This window comes from Indicator indicator, chromosome 1 (genome assembly GCF_027791375.1).
Source record: "Indicator indicator isolate 239-I01 chromosome 1, UM_Iind_1.1, whole genome shotgun sequence".
Taxonomy (NCBI): Eukaryota; Metazoa; Chordata; class Aves; order Piciformes; family Indicatoridae; genus Indicator; species Indicator indicator.
The window spans coordinates 71,110,644-71,126,274 of NC_072010.1; the positions used below are offsets into that span (position 1 = coordinate 71,110,644).

The following is a 15,631-nucleotide window of genomic DNA, read 5'->3' on the forward strand; positions in this document are numbered from 1 at the left end:
TAAGAAGCTGGAAATGATCAAACACTATATAATGAAAGATGTATTGCATGCAGCAGTTTGTCTTCTCTGTATTGATTTAAGCCTTTATAAAAGCCTACTGGACCTTAGTGGTAACTCGTCTTCAAGGGCTGTTGTCTGTATTTAAGCTTACACTTTGGGGCAATATTCAGTGCTTAATAGTTGAAGTTTTTATTCACAGTAGTATATGTATGAGTATTAAAGAAGAGCAGTTTGAGCCCCACACGTTTCCTGAAGCAGAGTCTTGGGCATCAAATCTCATGAAAATAATGTAATAATGGTACACCAGCAGGGTCAGCTCAAGATGAATCCCTGTGGAGACAGACCTTCTCAGGTATTTCCATGTGCTTTTTAAAGCCTCACAATCTATGACATAAGTTGTTTTTGCACTTGTTCATGAAACAAGTGTGTGTCTTTTGTCCAACCAAATTGTTTAACAGCTACTTGTCCTCTTCAGTGATTGGAGTTTTTGGTGCAGGTGACTTTACCTACTTAACACAGCTTCACAATCTCCGTTTCATTTGCACGTGGAACCCATCTGTCTTCTGCTTGCTCCAGGTAGAATGGTGTCTTTCTTATTTTCCTTGAATTATAGTTCCTTTTCCTTTGATTGTAATGGTCACTCTAATTCCTATTCCTAAGCATACAATCTTCATTAATGTTGTTCATAACACCTCACTTTGTTTGCTCAGTTACACCATGTCAGTCATGCAAAACTACTCCCAGACGTTCTTCTTGTGACTAAGAAAGAGTTCAGTTTAAGTTCACCAATCTCTAGGTTCCAGCTTGTGGCCTAATGCTTCAGCAATCTAGCTATTCATGCTAAGCAAGTTAGCTACTAATGCTAACCGAAACATATGATTCAAATAGTCAGGTTTCAGATCACTTGCACAAGGTGGGCAAATAGATGTTGTATATCTCTTGCTGGTGTATGTGTATTTATAAATGATACATCATATGCTTATACTTTCTATTCTGTCCTTAATATTGGAGTCCCAAGACACAGAGGAGTTGTAAAGTAAAAGGTTGGTACAATGGCTTGTTAGAATTCACAGCTGAACAGCTACAGGCAAGCAATTTTTCTTTCTCGTTCTAGGAATAGGTGGCTTAGGAAGAAGAGCCGGATTGATACTCTTATCCAGATGAAACAGTGAAATTACTTGAGTTTGGCTTGGGGTGTGTAAATGAATTTATGTATTTGCTTTACCAAAAAAGGGAAGTGTTTATGACGTGGCCTGAATTGTCTTGCAATTGAAGAAACAGTCCTAGAATAGCTATATCCCCTGGAAGGTAAAGGAGAAAATAAGGTGGATAAGGGTGAAAGACCTCTGAGATTAAAGATTTGAGCTTGGGGTTGTTTCCTACCGAAAAAAATATTGTTAAGAGCATGACACTTACTTACCAAACTCTGAAATGTGTGACTGCAATAGGGCAAACAAAAAGGAAGAAACCATCACCACAGCTATGCTTGTGATGATCAGTGGGAGAAATAGACTCTAAAAGGAGCCTGATGTAGTGTGTGCCCCAGCTGAAAATTATTTTAAGCAGTTTGAGATGGGTGTAACTTGCTGCTGAATTAGATTCGTGATAACTTTTCACTGAGGTGAACTATTCTAATGCACAGCGTAAAAAACATTGGACTTTGTCCTTAAAATGTGCCGATTGTTATTTCCGAATTAATATTGGAAAATTAACTTTTGAGGAGCTTGGAACAATGCAAAAGTGAACCTGGCCCACTTCAGTGCTGGTCAGAGAAAGTGTAATGCAGTAAAATAGGTGGCTTCTGATACTACTGAAAGACAAAATGTGGGACCATTTCTTGCCATTTCAGTGCTTGCCTCTTAGAAATTTACAACGTGTCCTTTTGCCACGGGGTGTCACTAAAATCATACTGTGAGCTGTTGCAACCCGTGTTTTTGTGGTTGGAAATTGTGGGCCTAACCAAGGTGACTCATTTCCATGATGATCAGAATTTGCTAAAAAATGTAGCGTGCAGAATACTAGGTGGACGGGCGAAGTGTGATGGAACAGGCTGTCTAGAGTCGTCTCCTTTGGAGACTTTCAAAACTTACATGGATGTGTTCCTGGGCAACCTGATCTAGGTGAACCTGCATTAGCAGGGGGGCAGAGGGGGTTAGACTCGATCTCCAGAGTTCCCTTCTGACCCCTACCATTCTGTCATTCTGTAAAAATGTCATCATCTGTTGCTGATATGGTGAAAGATAAAATTCACATGCAACAATAAATATCTTTCCTGAAAAGAGGCTGTTATTGAGGAGAAACACATTAAGATAATTAGAAGTATTCTGCCAACAAGTAAAAGTATGACTTTATAAATATACACCATGATTTATTTTTCTCTTTTCTCGGTCTAGAGAGGGAATGCATTGTGTTGGAAACTGCAAGTTTTGGAGAGTGAAGTTAATGTAAGAGAGGTAGTGCAAAGATACATTAATACCATCTTCTATGTTGACCTAAATAACCTTTCTGGATTGGATTTTTAAAATTTCTCAGCTACTACTGTATAAATTACATATCTCCAAAATACAGAAATTAGTAATTTTGCTTTTGAAAATAATCTTCTATGTGATTTTTGTTCTCTCTTTGATTAACAAAGCTTTGTTGATTAACAAAGCAAAGCAACTGCTCTACACGTTACCCAGCATTAACAGAGACAAAACACATGTCACTTAGGGAATATCATAGACATGCCAGAACAAAAACAATTATATATAATTTAATTCCTAAAATGAACTTTAATGAAGAATAATGTTGGTAAAGTTGTGAGAATCTGAAATGCTCTTTTCACATCTCTATTGGAAATAAAAAAATACAAGGCAGGGTTGTTTTTGATGATTTTCACCATACCAAAGTCAGAAAGCAAGACTTAAAAGAAATGCAAAGTGGGGAGAGGAAAAGAAAAATACTTGTTTCTCTTGCTGTTTTCCTGGAAGTTAAAATCTTCTAATTTCTTCTCTGGTTTTTGGGTGTGGATCATATTTCAGAGGTATTACTCACTCCTAATCTCCGAAAAGGTGAACTCTATTCACGAGTGCTTACTGGTGGCAGTTTGCCAAAAAACCTTGTCGTTTACCCAGCAATGTCTCCAGGATACAAAATCTGTGCTACTGCCTAACAGGGAAAAGAGTACATTTTCTGATTTCTCATCTTGACTTTTGGGCTTACCTAAAGCAGCCTCATTCAAAAGCAGTTTCTATCTGTGCCCAACTCTACCAGGCAATAGGAGTCACAGGGTTCACACAACCTTGTTACCTTTTTCAGGTTGCTTCTTACAAAAGGTACTAGTCTTCTTATCCCTGTCTGTGCTATTCCAAGAGGAAACATGCAGCTAGAGGTGCTATAAATAGTAACTCTAATCTTGGAGTGGAATAATGAAAAGCATAAATGGCCTTGAATACCTTGATGTTTTAACTTTACACTGTTTGTAAACCAGTTGGTATGTTAGTCCTAGCATTAAAAAAAAAAAGTAATACAGACTGGGTTTTATCATGTGTGCAAAGCTAATACTTGACACCCTCAAGAAACAAGTGTAATGTTAAAGGTAATATTTATTCTGGACAATACAGCTGGTACATATATCTTACAAACACATATGTAAATTAAATGGGGTTTGAGTGGGAGATAAGGTTTAATTAAAGGAAGGCTATTTTCACAAGATTAAGTCTTTCTTATCTAACGTTTGTTTTGCTCTTGCCAAGCCAGAGAGATCATATGGCAATTGCTATGAGTTTTTGTCTGTAAAAATGTCTCCTTGGATATTAGTTTCGGTAAGAGATGAACATAATTAAAGTAGAGGTGTTCAGCTGCACTCCCTGAGCAACCTGTCTGTCCCAGCTGATGACTGTGGCAGTGTTAGAATACCAGTCTTCTCTCCTGGGGCTGAACTGACAAGGCACTGCTGCTTGCCTTTGTCTGTGAAATCTTCTGACCTGTAAGCATTGCTCATGCTGCCTGTGAGGCTTTCAGATTAATCAAGGGTGAGGGCTATGCTGCATGTGTACAGATGGGCGCAGGGAGGTTTGAATTAAAGGTAGTTAAGGGTGCTTGAAGACTGAAGAATTCCTCTCAAACAATGGGAACTATTTTTTCATACATCAGAGTAGCCAGTTTGTGATATTCACCCACCTCCTTGTGTCCATCCCCAAATAACTATAAAGAATGGAACTATTATTTGAGGAAGTCATTATCTGTCAAGGTCTGGTGAGAATATTATGTTATTTGAGGAGAGGCTTGGCTTAGCTCCCACTCCAACAAAAAAGGCATTCAAAAATACATAGCAACTGGTGACTCAATATTCATTTGTACTTAAGCCCCCAAAGAAATATATTTTCTTGACTCTAGTAATGTTTATTGAGGAACTATGCTACAAGTTATAAACTTGATACCTGAAAGTTTAATTTTCATAGATAAGAGTTACTCAAGAACTTCCCAAGATGAAACCAAGTAGACAAATAGTTAAAATTTCTATGAAGGAAGTTCTCATAAATATTTATCAGAATTAATGGAAAAAAGGTTTCACTGATAATTTTGTACAAGGTTTTACAGTGTACAACTTTATATATATTTTTTTTTAGGATTATTGCTTAACTCTTACTTGGTTTTGTCTCTAGACTTGCAGTCACACACACCTGTAAGAACAAGAGGTATTATGATCGTCTCTGACAGCAAGATTAAAGAGAATTGAAAGTGCAGAGACTGCATGCTCGCTGGTACTGTGCCAGACTTTGTTATGTTCATGGCAGCTGCTTGGCTTCTGTCCTGTAGGACTCCCAGCCCAAGGAAATGGGACAACCTCGTGGGGAGGAACACTATTAAAATGTAATGTTTACAGACAGCTTTTCCTTCAGGGGAAAAAAATGGAGTAGGAGTTTCTTCACAACCATCCAGACTAGCCAAGGTTTTCACTCAGCCATCTGGAAGACAAACCGCCTCCCTCCCTTAGCAGTGCTCCCATGTGGAGAGCTTCGCCCGGACGCTAGGAAGAGAGGAGAAGCCCGTTGTGCAGAGGCTCGCGGGTTGTCCCCAAGGCTGAGAAGATCAGCGCGCCGCGCTCCCTGGCGAGGCGAAAGCCTTCCGCAGTCTCCCTCCCGGCTCCTCCAGCCGCACTTGGAGGCGGAGGGGGCGCCTGGGAGGGCGCGTAGCTGCCCGTCGGACGTTGCCAGGCGGCCAGAGGACGCGAAGACGAAGCGGCCGTTGGGGCGTGGCGCCCCCCCTACGGACCGGAGCGGCGGGCGGGAGCGGAGGCAGGTGAGTGCGCGTGGTCGGCGGGGCGGGCAGCGGCAGCCGCGGTGCCGCACCTGGCCTCGGCGGCTGCCATGAGCGCTCGACGCTACCCGCGGCTCCAGAGGGGGAGAGCGAAGAGTCGCCCTAAGGTAGAGACCGGCAGGACTCGCACCGGTGGCCCCCAGGGTGGGATGTGCTCCGTGCGGTCAGGGGCGAGGGATGCAGAGGGCTGTGGTGTCGCTGGTGTGAGCATTTCAGGTAGTCACCCTGCGTACGCTGTGAAGAACAAGGAGGAAAGGAGCATCTTTAATCACTGAAATACCTGGAACTCAAGAACAGTTTTGCAGAGTTAGCCAGTTGAAAAACTTAGTACTACCTCTGAGTATTTTTGGTCGTGCTGCAAGGCCTGCTGTGAGTGTCTTAGTTCTGCAGGAAGTTTATAGAGTGCTCCTAGTGCAACTTTTTATTCCATTTGCAAGGGATAAAAGGATAAAAAGTTCAAAGGATGGTGGAGAAACGTGTCAGCAAGGGTAGTTAAATCTTACCACTTTATGGCAAGGACAAATAATAGTTATTGTAGGATTTCCTGGGAGACCTTAGAGCAGCCTTCCAGGGGCTTTAAAGAGTACCTACAGGAAAAATGGGGAAGACTCTTTTCAGGATGTGAAATCATAGGACAAGCGGTAATGGCTTTAAACTAAAAGAGTGTAGAATGTAGATTAGATGTAAGGTTGAAATTCTGTACTGTGAAGGTGGTGAGGCCCTGGAACAGGTTGTGGATACCCTGGAAGTGTTCAAGGCCAGGGTGGATGAGGCTTTGAGCAGCCTAATCTAGTGGAAGGTGTCCCTGCCCATGGCAGGTGGGTTGGTTGACCAGCAGATTAAGAGAGGTGATTCTTCCACTCTTCCCCTGGAGTACTGTGTCCAGGTCTGGAGCCCTCAATACAGAAAGGAGCGGGTCCAGAGGGGGGCTTAGAAACACCCTGAGGCTGATGGACAGACTGACGATTGGTGACGGAGATTTGATTCAGATGAGGCAAAATGTGGTAGGGAAATAGCTCATTGAACCAACTGCTCTATTTTTCTTGAAAGTCTTGAATATGAGCATATAGAGAAACTGTTGCAGTCATGCTGGTGACAACTTCCTGGATAATTGAACGTTGGGATTTTCTTGTTAGACCTGGAGGCTATTGTAACAAAAGCAGACCATCAGGCAGTGAATAGCACTATGAGGTGCTAGTGTGCTTGCCAATCCACCCTGCATAGTCCGTCTTTCACTGGGGGATTCATTCCAGCGTCCTACTTTATCATAGTTATTTGGAGAAAGCTGCCAAAAACATTTTACCTTCTTCTCCCTTTCTGTATTTCAAAGTGGTTGTGGATTTTTAAGTAAAACATAAGTAGCACTGAGTTGATGCTATTTAGCTCCATATACCTCTCTTCAGCTGAATTGAACATATTTTGAATACTTAGAAATATTTCAAGTTGTGCTCTATATTTGAAAGAGTGCTGATAGGGATTATTCATAAGTTATGTCCACGTTTCGCATTTTCATGTACTTCCTCTATTTTGATATAGCTGAAATACCAAAAGATGCTTTTCTGTATCCTTCGGTGTCTAAGGTGTTAAATGTTAGCATTCTCCTTCCCGGTTTATATTGCTGGAACAAGTTGTCAGGAGCTAGAGTGGAATGCAGTGATATGACAGGAGTGAAGGTTGGTTGTACTTTCTGATTTTTTAAAATATCTGTTATTGGTAATTTTGTCTGTTTACAGACTGTTTTCATTGTATAGCATTGTGAGCACAACTGTAATTAGTTAAGGTGCTCTAGTGATAATTCCTGCCTGTATAAAGCAGAGTAAATTGCTAAACTGCTATTTTTCTGTGAAGAACTCTTTAATTCTTTTGGTCTAAATATGGTTTCTCTGAGTGCATGCTATAAGTTTCTTGGTTATCCTAGGAAAGATGAGGGGTGAAAATCATAGAATCATTTAGGTTGGAAAACACCCTTGAGATATGAGGTTGGCTGCGTGGAGCAACAAAACCACTTCTGGTGTGGTCAGTTACTGGCTTCAGGGTGTAGACACATCTTGCACTTCAATTTTGTCATTTTAAGTCTTTTTGTACACTCACATGCGCAGTAGGACTTAGCCTCCCTCCCCTTAATTAGCATTCCTCTTCCCACCATGTAAAACAGGCATTGTTGTGAACTTCCTCCAGTGGTAGCAGAACTGTCTTCTCCCCACATGTTATAATTTAATAAAAGTGCGGGGAACCCTAAACACAGAGGTACAGATACTGTCTTTTGTGGATGCTTTCTGAGGTGCAATGGTTTTATTGTTTGTTTTAAGCTACTTTTCCACTCAGCTAATCCATAATTATCATGTTTCCAGGCTTATAACTGTGCTTTGTTTTTAACTCAAAACCTGTATCAGAATTGTTGAAAGTATAAAACCAAAATTACAATAAAATAATTACTTTTTCTACTGACTCTCCTAATACACCCAACGTTAACTACTACAGGATGTTACAGGACAGAGCCCAGCTAGAAAGTTTTTTGTCACAAAGCATCTTTCAGATCTTTCTAAATAATTCAAAATGTATTTTTGTGCACCGCTAGTACCTGGAAAAAAAACTATTAGAATCAAGTGAACCTCACAGAATTCAGTATTCAGAGATACTGAATTCTCATGCATTACAGACTCAGCCTGCACAAGCAATGGAGTTTCTGAAACATTGAATTTTATCCATGTCTTGATTAGGCTGGGATTTTGGAAATCTGAGGACTCATAAAATTGAAAAGCATTATGAGGCAATAATGCTCCTTTATAATTGAGATGTTACAGTAAGTTGATAGTACCAAAACAGTTATCAACCTCTGGGCTTTTTTTTTCTTTTTCTTTTTTTTTTTCCCCCCTAAAAAGACAATCTTGTTTCTGGGTAATTACTAGTCATATTTTGATTAATTGATAATTTTTTATTAATAATTGATTGCTACATTTATGCTGGTCTTTGCTAAGTATGTGTGAATGATATGGGCTCAACTCAAAGAGGATGATTGAAGGACATTCCTAAGATTTAACAAAACCATAATGAGTAACTTTTGGGAACTTGAGACCAGGCCGAGAAATTTCCTCTCACAGGTAATATCAGAGAATAATTATAGTGGTAGCCCAGCTTGAGTTAGTTTTTGGCATAAGTGCTAAGCATCAGATTCTCCACTGTTCAGTACCCTTCAAAAGTAATCTGTTCAGAATGGTGCCAGTAGCGTGCACAGTCGTTTGTAAATAACGTATACTGATTTTTCTTTTGTTGAACGTGAATTGCTAATTGTTATGAAATACCCCTGGCAAATCGTTCACTCCTATCACATCCTTAAGATGAAGTAAAATGCTTCTTTCCTCCTTGTCCTCATAGATTGAAGATCTGAAGAAGATAAACCATGAGCTAAGGCAACATGTCATACAACTGCTAGATAAGAGTCAACTGGATAGATTCACCTGTAAAAATGATAATCTGTGTAAACTTGCTGTAATTGGCAAATTATCTGAAAAACTAGAAGAGGAATTGTTATTGAATACTGCTGACAGGGAGCTTGAAGAAGCAAAGGTATCTACTTAGAAGAATTAATATTCACAGTGATATTTTGATGTTGCTTGCTAATATTATGGGGAACTGTTCTGTGTGATATTTTGACCTTTTGGGTTGCATTTCTAGCTTTCACCTCTGCTTTGAAGTATATTTGATGGGATGAAGGAGGAATAGGTTCTGGTCACTGGTATTTTTCTAAGTGTAGAATGGTATGATGATTAAATCACACTTGCATTTGGAAAGAATGTAATTTCAGTGAAAACTGCTTTTGATTTCTCAGGGTAATGGAAAATCACATTGTATACATGTGCAATTATGTGATTTAATAGTAGTGTAGAAAACTTTTTTTTTTTTTTTTTTACAGTTAGCATAACTGTATTCTTACGTCTTTAGCCCTTAGGTGTATTTATACTGTCCTTCTTTTCAAACATTTCTCAATAAGAGAAATGGGAAAAGGTATCTCAGGCTGTTTAATTCACTCACTTGAGACTAACTCAATTGTTACTAGTTTTCCTAATCCTGGACTGTATCTGAAGGCAAAACTTTTAACTGATTCCCTTATAGATTAAGTTTATTGTTACTAAGTAATTTTTTTAGCTTATTCAGACTAGGAAATATGTACTAAATGCTTCTTTGGACTGGAACAGTTGAGCTAAAATGATAGATTTGCACTAATGATTATTAAAAATGAGTACATCTCTTGATCTGAAATTTTTTAATGGCAGATTCAGATTCAACACCAGGAGAAAAAGATAAAGAAGCTGGAACACACAGTGAAAACACTGAAGTCTGTGAGTTAAACATGTATCATTAATATATATGTAGCTATGAAATCAAATAGTTTCCATGTGAAATCATTTCTTGTACAAGTGAAATGCTCTTGCTTTGTTTTCACTGATAACAGGCAAGTTATAGAATGGATAAACATACCTGTTTTCATTTCTAGTTTTTAGTCTCTGGATGGATGAGAACTTGTTTCAGTTCTATGGCTATCCTGTAATGATTATGCTTTTGAGAATCTTAATATTTTTTCTTACAAAATTGCATATAGCTGTTTTGAATAACTTGTAAACGACTTGCAAAACAGAAAGAAGTAAGTTTATATTTACTATTTCTATCTTATCAGTCTGTCTTCTTTCAGCTGTAACAATACTGTTGAAATATTTTGAAATACATCCAAGGTTGTAATTGTAGAAATATTTTCCAGTGTTAAATTAACATTTAACTGTATTAACTGTATTTGTTTCCACTACAAATTGGTTAGGAATATTTATGTGTATTCAAGATAATATCTTACTGTAATTTAAAATTTCTCTCAAATTTCATGCTAGTGGGAGAGGTTGTTTTTTTTTTTTTTCTGTATAGAATATTTAAGCTTATGCCACAGTCCTGCAAAGAACCCCCTCCAGAAAAAAAAAAACATGTAGACCATGTAAAGCTAACTGCTCAATTACCCTGGAAAGGTTTCAGTACTTCAGACAGAAACTTTGGGATTCAATTGCTAGATTTACTGAGAGATTTAGATGATGTGTTTATAATTTTGGGGGGATTTAAAGACCTACTTCTGTATACGTCATAACAAAAATAATAAATTTGTAGAGTTTAGTATTCCCTACTTACTTAATCTCTCATGAATCCAGGTACTTCAAACAGACAGATTGTAACGGAGAGAGGGATATGTTGTGCAATTTTTGAACTTTGGAATTGCAGTTCGTCTTCAGAATCTGTTTTAGACTCCCACATCACTTCTGGGATTTCAGCTGTATTTATTTACACATTATATCCCTTTCAGAAATTCAGCTTTCATGGATCTTAAGCAAGCATAGTGGCCTCATTTCTCGCATATTTAAAAATTCATTAGCTATATCAAAAAATGTACTTAATTGTCTTCCTTAGTTTTAAATAGATATATTCCAAGTTAATTAACATTTATCTTTTGCGTTCTTTTCTATCCCATTAGACTGATTTTAGAGGGACATTCAGATATAGCCTGCAATATAACAAAAATGAGAAAATACACACATTCAGAAATTACTTTACTAAATGCGTATTTAATTAGATGTCTGCTTCATTTTAATTTTGAACAGTATGTTTATCTATTTTACATTGAAGTATCATTCCTTTAAAAAGTTCTGTTTCAGTGACTGAATTCTCTCCTTTTTGCACATGCAGGTTATTTTACAAACAGAAGCTGAAATAAAGCAAGGGAAGTCACCTTCAAGGCTTGATACCTTTATTAAGACATTGGAAGAGAACAGAGACTACTACAAAAGGGAGACTGAGAATTTGCTGAAGATATTTAGAAACACATTTCTAAGTTTTAAGCAAACTTCTCCTTGTGACAACATGTCAAAAAAATCTTCATCTGTTCAGGTGAGCTTGGAAAATACTTTGGAAGAGGCAGAATACATGTTTTAAAATTTTGATTTATTTTATGCTAAATTACCAAAGCCAGAATTACCACGAAGAAAAATGAGCTAATTATAAAGAGAGGGATGTATAAGATGGGAATGGGCTAATAATGTGAACTTAATTGCTGTTTTACACTGCCTTCTAACGGTGGCTGACAACTGCTTACATTAAGTAATAATTAACATTATTGTCAGTACTATTTGTAGTAGAGATTTCCTACTCAAAATAGATGTCTATTTTAAAAAATGTTATGTGTATCTGGGCTTTAATACTAAGAAAAGTACATGTACAGTCCTGACTGCCTTGAGCTTACTAGGTTGAAGGCTTACTCACTTTCATAGAAATTTCCAAACCAGGTATAATAAGAAAGTATATCAAGTTTTGTTTCTCTGCGTTAAATTTGTATCTCTTTATATTCTTTAAGGGAGTGAGTTCTGATCCAGAAATTTTGAAAATATTGAGAGAATGTGAAGAACTTAAGTCAACACTGAAAAAATACGAGCGCTATGTGGCAGAAATTCAGGGTAACTTCACAGTTTTAAGAGCTGAGAAGGAAAAAATTGTCAATCTTTATGAACAGGTGATTTTATTTCTATTTATATAATTAATTAAAATATCTTAAGGTGATGCACAAGAAAAAAAAAGCCTTTTTTTTGTGTGAAAGCGGAAGAAAAATGCAAAGCAATTGTCCAAAAAATAGAAAAAAGTTACAGAAATTCTGTGATTTGAATCTGTCAATTAACTACAAGTTTGTAAGAGCTGTTTTGAATTAAGAATACTTTCCCAAATCAAAGAATATATGCAGAAATCATGACTTCATCTTTGGTATTGCACAGTTTCTGGGATGGTCTGCTTTACCAGCTGTATGATACTGTAATATATTACATTGTCTATTCCATATTTCTGTTCTGCTGCTGTTTTTAAAAACAGGCACAGGAAGAGATTTCCCGACTTCGTCAGGAAGTCATCAAATGTCCCAGAACTCCTAAAAGTACTGTTGTAGTTCAAGCTATATTAAGACGTGTGGAGACAGAAAGAGATACAGCACTGTCAGATTTCCAAAGGATGTCTACAGAACGTGATAGCCTCAGGGAGCAGTTAAAGGTTTGATTCAGCACCCCCACTTCCCCAGTTATTTTAACATGAAAACTACTTAGTGACGCAATTAAAGTTGCTAAAGATTTCTGTTTTAATCCTGAGAGTTAATTGCAATACATGTCTGTAGTGAGTTCTGACTTGCTCTCTGTGTGATTTTCTTGTTATTTGATACAGATTTCTCAAGAGACTGCGTTTAATGAAAAGGCTCACTTGGAGCAGAGAATTGAAGAGCTAGAAACCACTGTTGAAAATGTAAGGGAGAATGATTATTTATGGAACTGTAAATGTAGTACAAGCAGTTAATCCTGCAGGACAAACCTGACTGCTTTCTATCATGAAACAGCAGGCTGAGAGCAGTGAATGTTCTTTATCAAGACAGTAGCAAGGCTTTTGACATGGCTTTTCATGGTGTTCTTGTATCCCTTCTGCCCACCCATCTTACTATGGTCTGGACTGGTGGGCAGCTAGATGGAGAAAAACTTGATTTGATAGTCAGTCTCTATCAGGTAGCAGTTAATTTGGCCTGTTAACATGAAACACCACAGAGGTTTGTTCTGAGGCCTGTCCTATTTAACGTCTTTAACAGTGACCTGATGGAGGCTGCAGCATATGTGCCCATAAACTTTGCATATAACACCAAATTGGGGAAGACTGTTGATATACTCAAGAGCAGGGCTGTCATCCACAGGCACCAAGATAGGTAGGAATAATGGGTAACAGGAACCTTGTGAAGTCCAGAAAGGATGAATGCCAAGTTCTGAATCTGGGAAGAAAACCCATTGGCACCAATACAGGTTGGGAACCAATGGGGTTTGGAGCAACACTGCTGAAAATTCAGGCTCTGGAGTCCCTTGTGTACAGCAAGCTGTGCATGAGCCAGCAGTGTGCCATGGTGGCAAAGAAGGCCAAGAGTGTACTAGACTGTGTGAACAGGACACAGCCAGTGGCTCAAAGGTAAGTGATTGTCCCCCTTTACTGAATACTCATTAGACCACATCTGGAATATACTTGTAACAGAGCTGAAATCCCCCTCCCACACCAACAATAACCAGGCTAGCTCAGTCTGGAAGCAAATGAAGCTGTATTTTACAGGCAAAACTACAATCTATGATGAAATGCAATGAATATGTAAAAATATACACTATTCACAACATTTACAAATACATACAATCAACAGAAAAACACAACCAAGGTCCCTGGCTTCCCCCTCCCCTCGAGGGGCTGTGCTTCTTCCCCAAGGGGCCTCCATCCCCCAGCCAGAAGGACTCCCCCCAGACCCCTCTGGCAGAAGGCAGAGAGTCAAGAAGCAGAGAGGATGTTAGACTTAGCTTGTCAAGGTCAGTATGCGGGTGTGTTATCTTCAGCCAGAAAAGAAGAAGCAGGCAGACTGAAAGAAGATGGCCTGCAAGAGTGCCTGACTGCCCCACTGTGCTGTATCTTGTTTTTAGTAGTGATCCTTAAACATTTCTCTCTCTCCAATGGAAGTGTTTAGAATAATCATTATTTAGCTTTCTTACACCCAATAGTGATTTGTTTCCATTCTTTCACTTTCTCTGCTTGAGCTTTGTGAAGAAAAATTAAAAAGACAGTCTTAAAACCATCACAATACTACATCCATTTTTTTCCACCATGATACAAGAAACACGTTGCCAAACTGAAGTGGGTTTAATAGAGGGCTCCCAAGATACTTGAGGCTGGAACACTTCCCCTCTGAGAGCAGACTGCTGGAAAAATGATGACCCAGGAAACTACAGCCTCACATCCATCCGTGGAAGGGTGATAGAACAGCTCATTCTGGAGGCCACCTCTAAGCATGTGAAGGAAAATAAGATTATCAGGAGTAGTCAGCATGGATTCACAAAGGGGAAATCATGACCAATGTGATAGCCTTCTGTGAGGGTGCTGATGAAAGGAGAGCAGTGGATGTTGTCTACCTCAACTTCATCAAGGCTTTTGACACTGTATCCTATAACATCCTCATAGGTAAGCTTAGGAAGTGTGGGTTAGATGAAGTGGACAGTGAGGTGGGTTGAGCTGGCTGAACAACAGAGAAGAGAGGATTGTGATCAATGATGTAGGGTCTAGTTTAAGGGCTGTAGCTAGTGGTATTCCCCTAGAGTCAGTACTGGGTCCTGTCTTATTCAGTATCTTCATCAGCAACCTGAATGAAGCAACAAATTTTACCTTCAGCAAGTTTAATAGTGATGCAAAACTGGGAGGAGTGGCTGACACCAGAAGGCTGTGCTGCCATTCAGTGGGACCTGAATGGATGGAAAGTTGGGAAGAAAGGAACCTCATGAAGTTCAACAAGAGCAAGTGTAGAGTCCTGTACCTGAGGAGGAATAACCCCATGTACCAGTACAGGTTACAGGTTGACCTACTGGAAAGCAGCTCTGCAGAGAAGGACATGGGAGCATTGGTGGATGGCAGGTTCACCATGAGCCAGCAGTGTGCTCTTATGGACAAGAAGGCCAACAGTATTCTGGGATGCATTAAAAAGAATGTGGCCAGCAGCTTGAGGGAGGTTCTCTTCCCCCTCTAATTTGCCCTGGTGAGGCTGCACCTGGAGTATTGTGTCCGGTTCTGAGCTCCCGAGCTCAAGAGGGACAGGGAACTACCAAAGAGAATCCAACTCTGTCACAGAGATCATTAGTGGATTGAAGCATTTCTCTGACTGGGAAAGGCTGAGAGACCTGGGGTAGCTTAGCCTGGAGAAAAGTGAGAACGGATCTTGTCAATGCCTATAAATAACCAAAGGGAAGAAGTCATGATCACAGGGCTGGCCAGTGACAGGACAAGGGGCAATGAGTACAAACTAGAACACAGGAAGTTTCACTTGAACTTAAGGAGAAACTTCTTTGAGTGCAGTGGAGAACTGGACCAGGCTCTCCAGAAAGGTTGTGGAGTCTCCTCTGGAGACTTTCAAAACTTGCCTGCACGTGTTCCTGTATGACCTGATCTAGGTGAACCTGCTTTAGCAGGGGGCATGGATTAGATGATCTCCAGAGGTCCCTTCTAGCCCTACCATTCTGTGATTCTTTAACTGGGCTTGTTCTGCCTGAAGTAGAGGTGGCTTAAGGGGCGTATAGGTCCTACTTGCCAGTACTCATCCAGAAGTCAGAAACAGGCTTTTCATAGCAGTGCCTAGTTAGTGGAAGGATTAGCAGCAGTGGGCATCAGTTGAAATGAGAAGGGTTCAGGCCGAATACAATGACATACTTCTCTCATGTTAGGATAGTTAAGCAGTTCCTAGCCTTGGAGACTTTGA

General features: G+C 39.4%; 1 protein-coding gene across 1 annotated transcript in view; it reads left to right on the plus strand.

Moving 5' to 3' along the window:
• The first annotated feature begins 5,354 nt into the window (after positions 1–5,354).
• TSGA10 (testis specific 10) overlaps positions 5,355–15,631 on the plus strand; it is a 32,321-nt gene continuing 22,044 nt past the window's right edge. The window contains exons 1-7 of the mRNA XM_054383100.1: positions 5,355–5,507; positions 8,680–8,871; positions 9,579–9,644; positions 11,026–11,226; positions 11,690–11,845; positions 12,196–12,369; positions 12,538–12,615. Coding sequence (XP_054239075.1) covers positions 5,355–5,507; positions 8,680–8,871; positions 9,579–9,644; positions 11,026–11,226; positions 11,690–11,845; positions 12,196–12,369; positions 12,538–12,615 — 1,020 coding nt within the window. The remainder of the gene's footprint in view (positions 5,508–8,679; positions 8,872–9,578; positions 9,645–11,025; positions 11,227–11,689; positions 11,846–12,195; positions 12,370–12,537; positions 12,616–15,631) is intronic.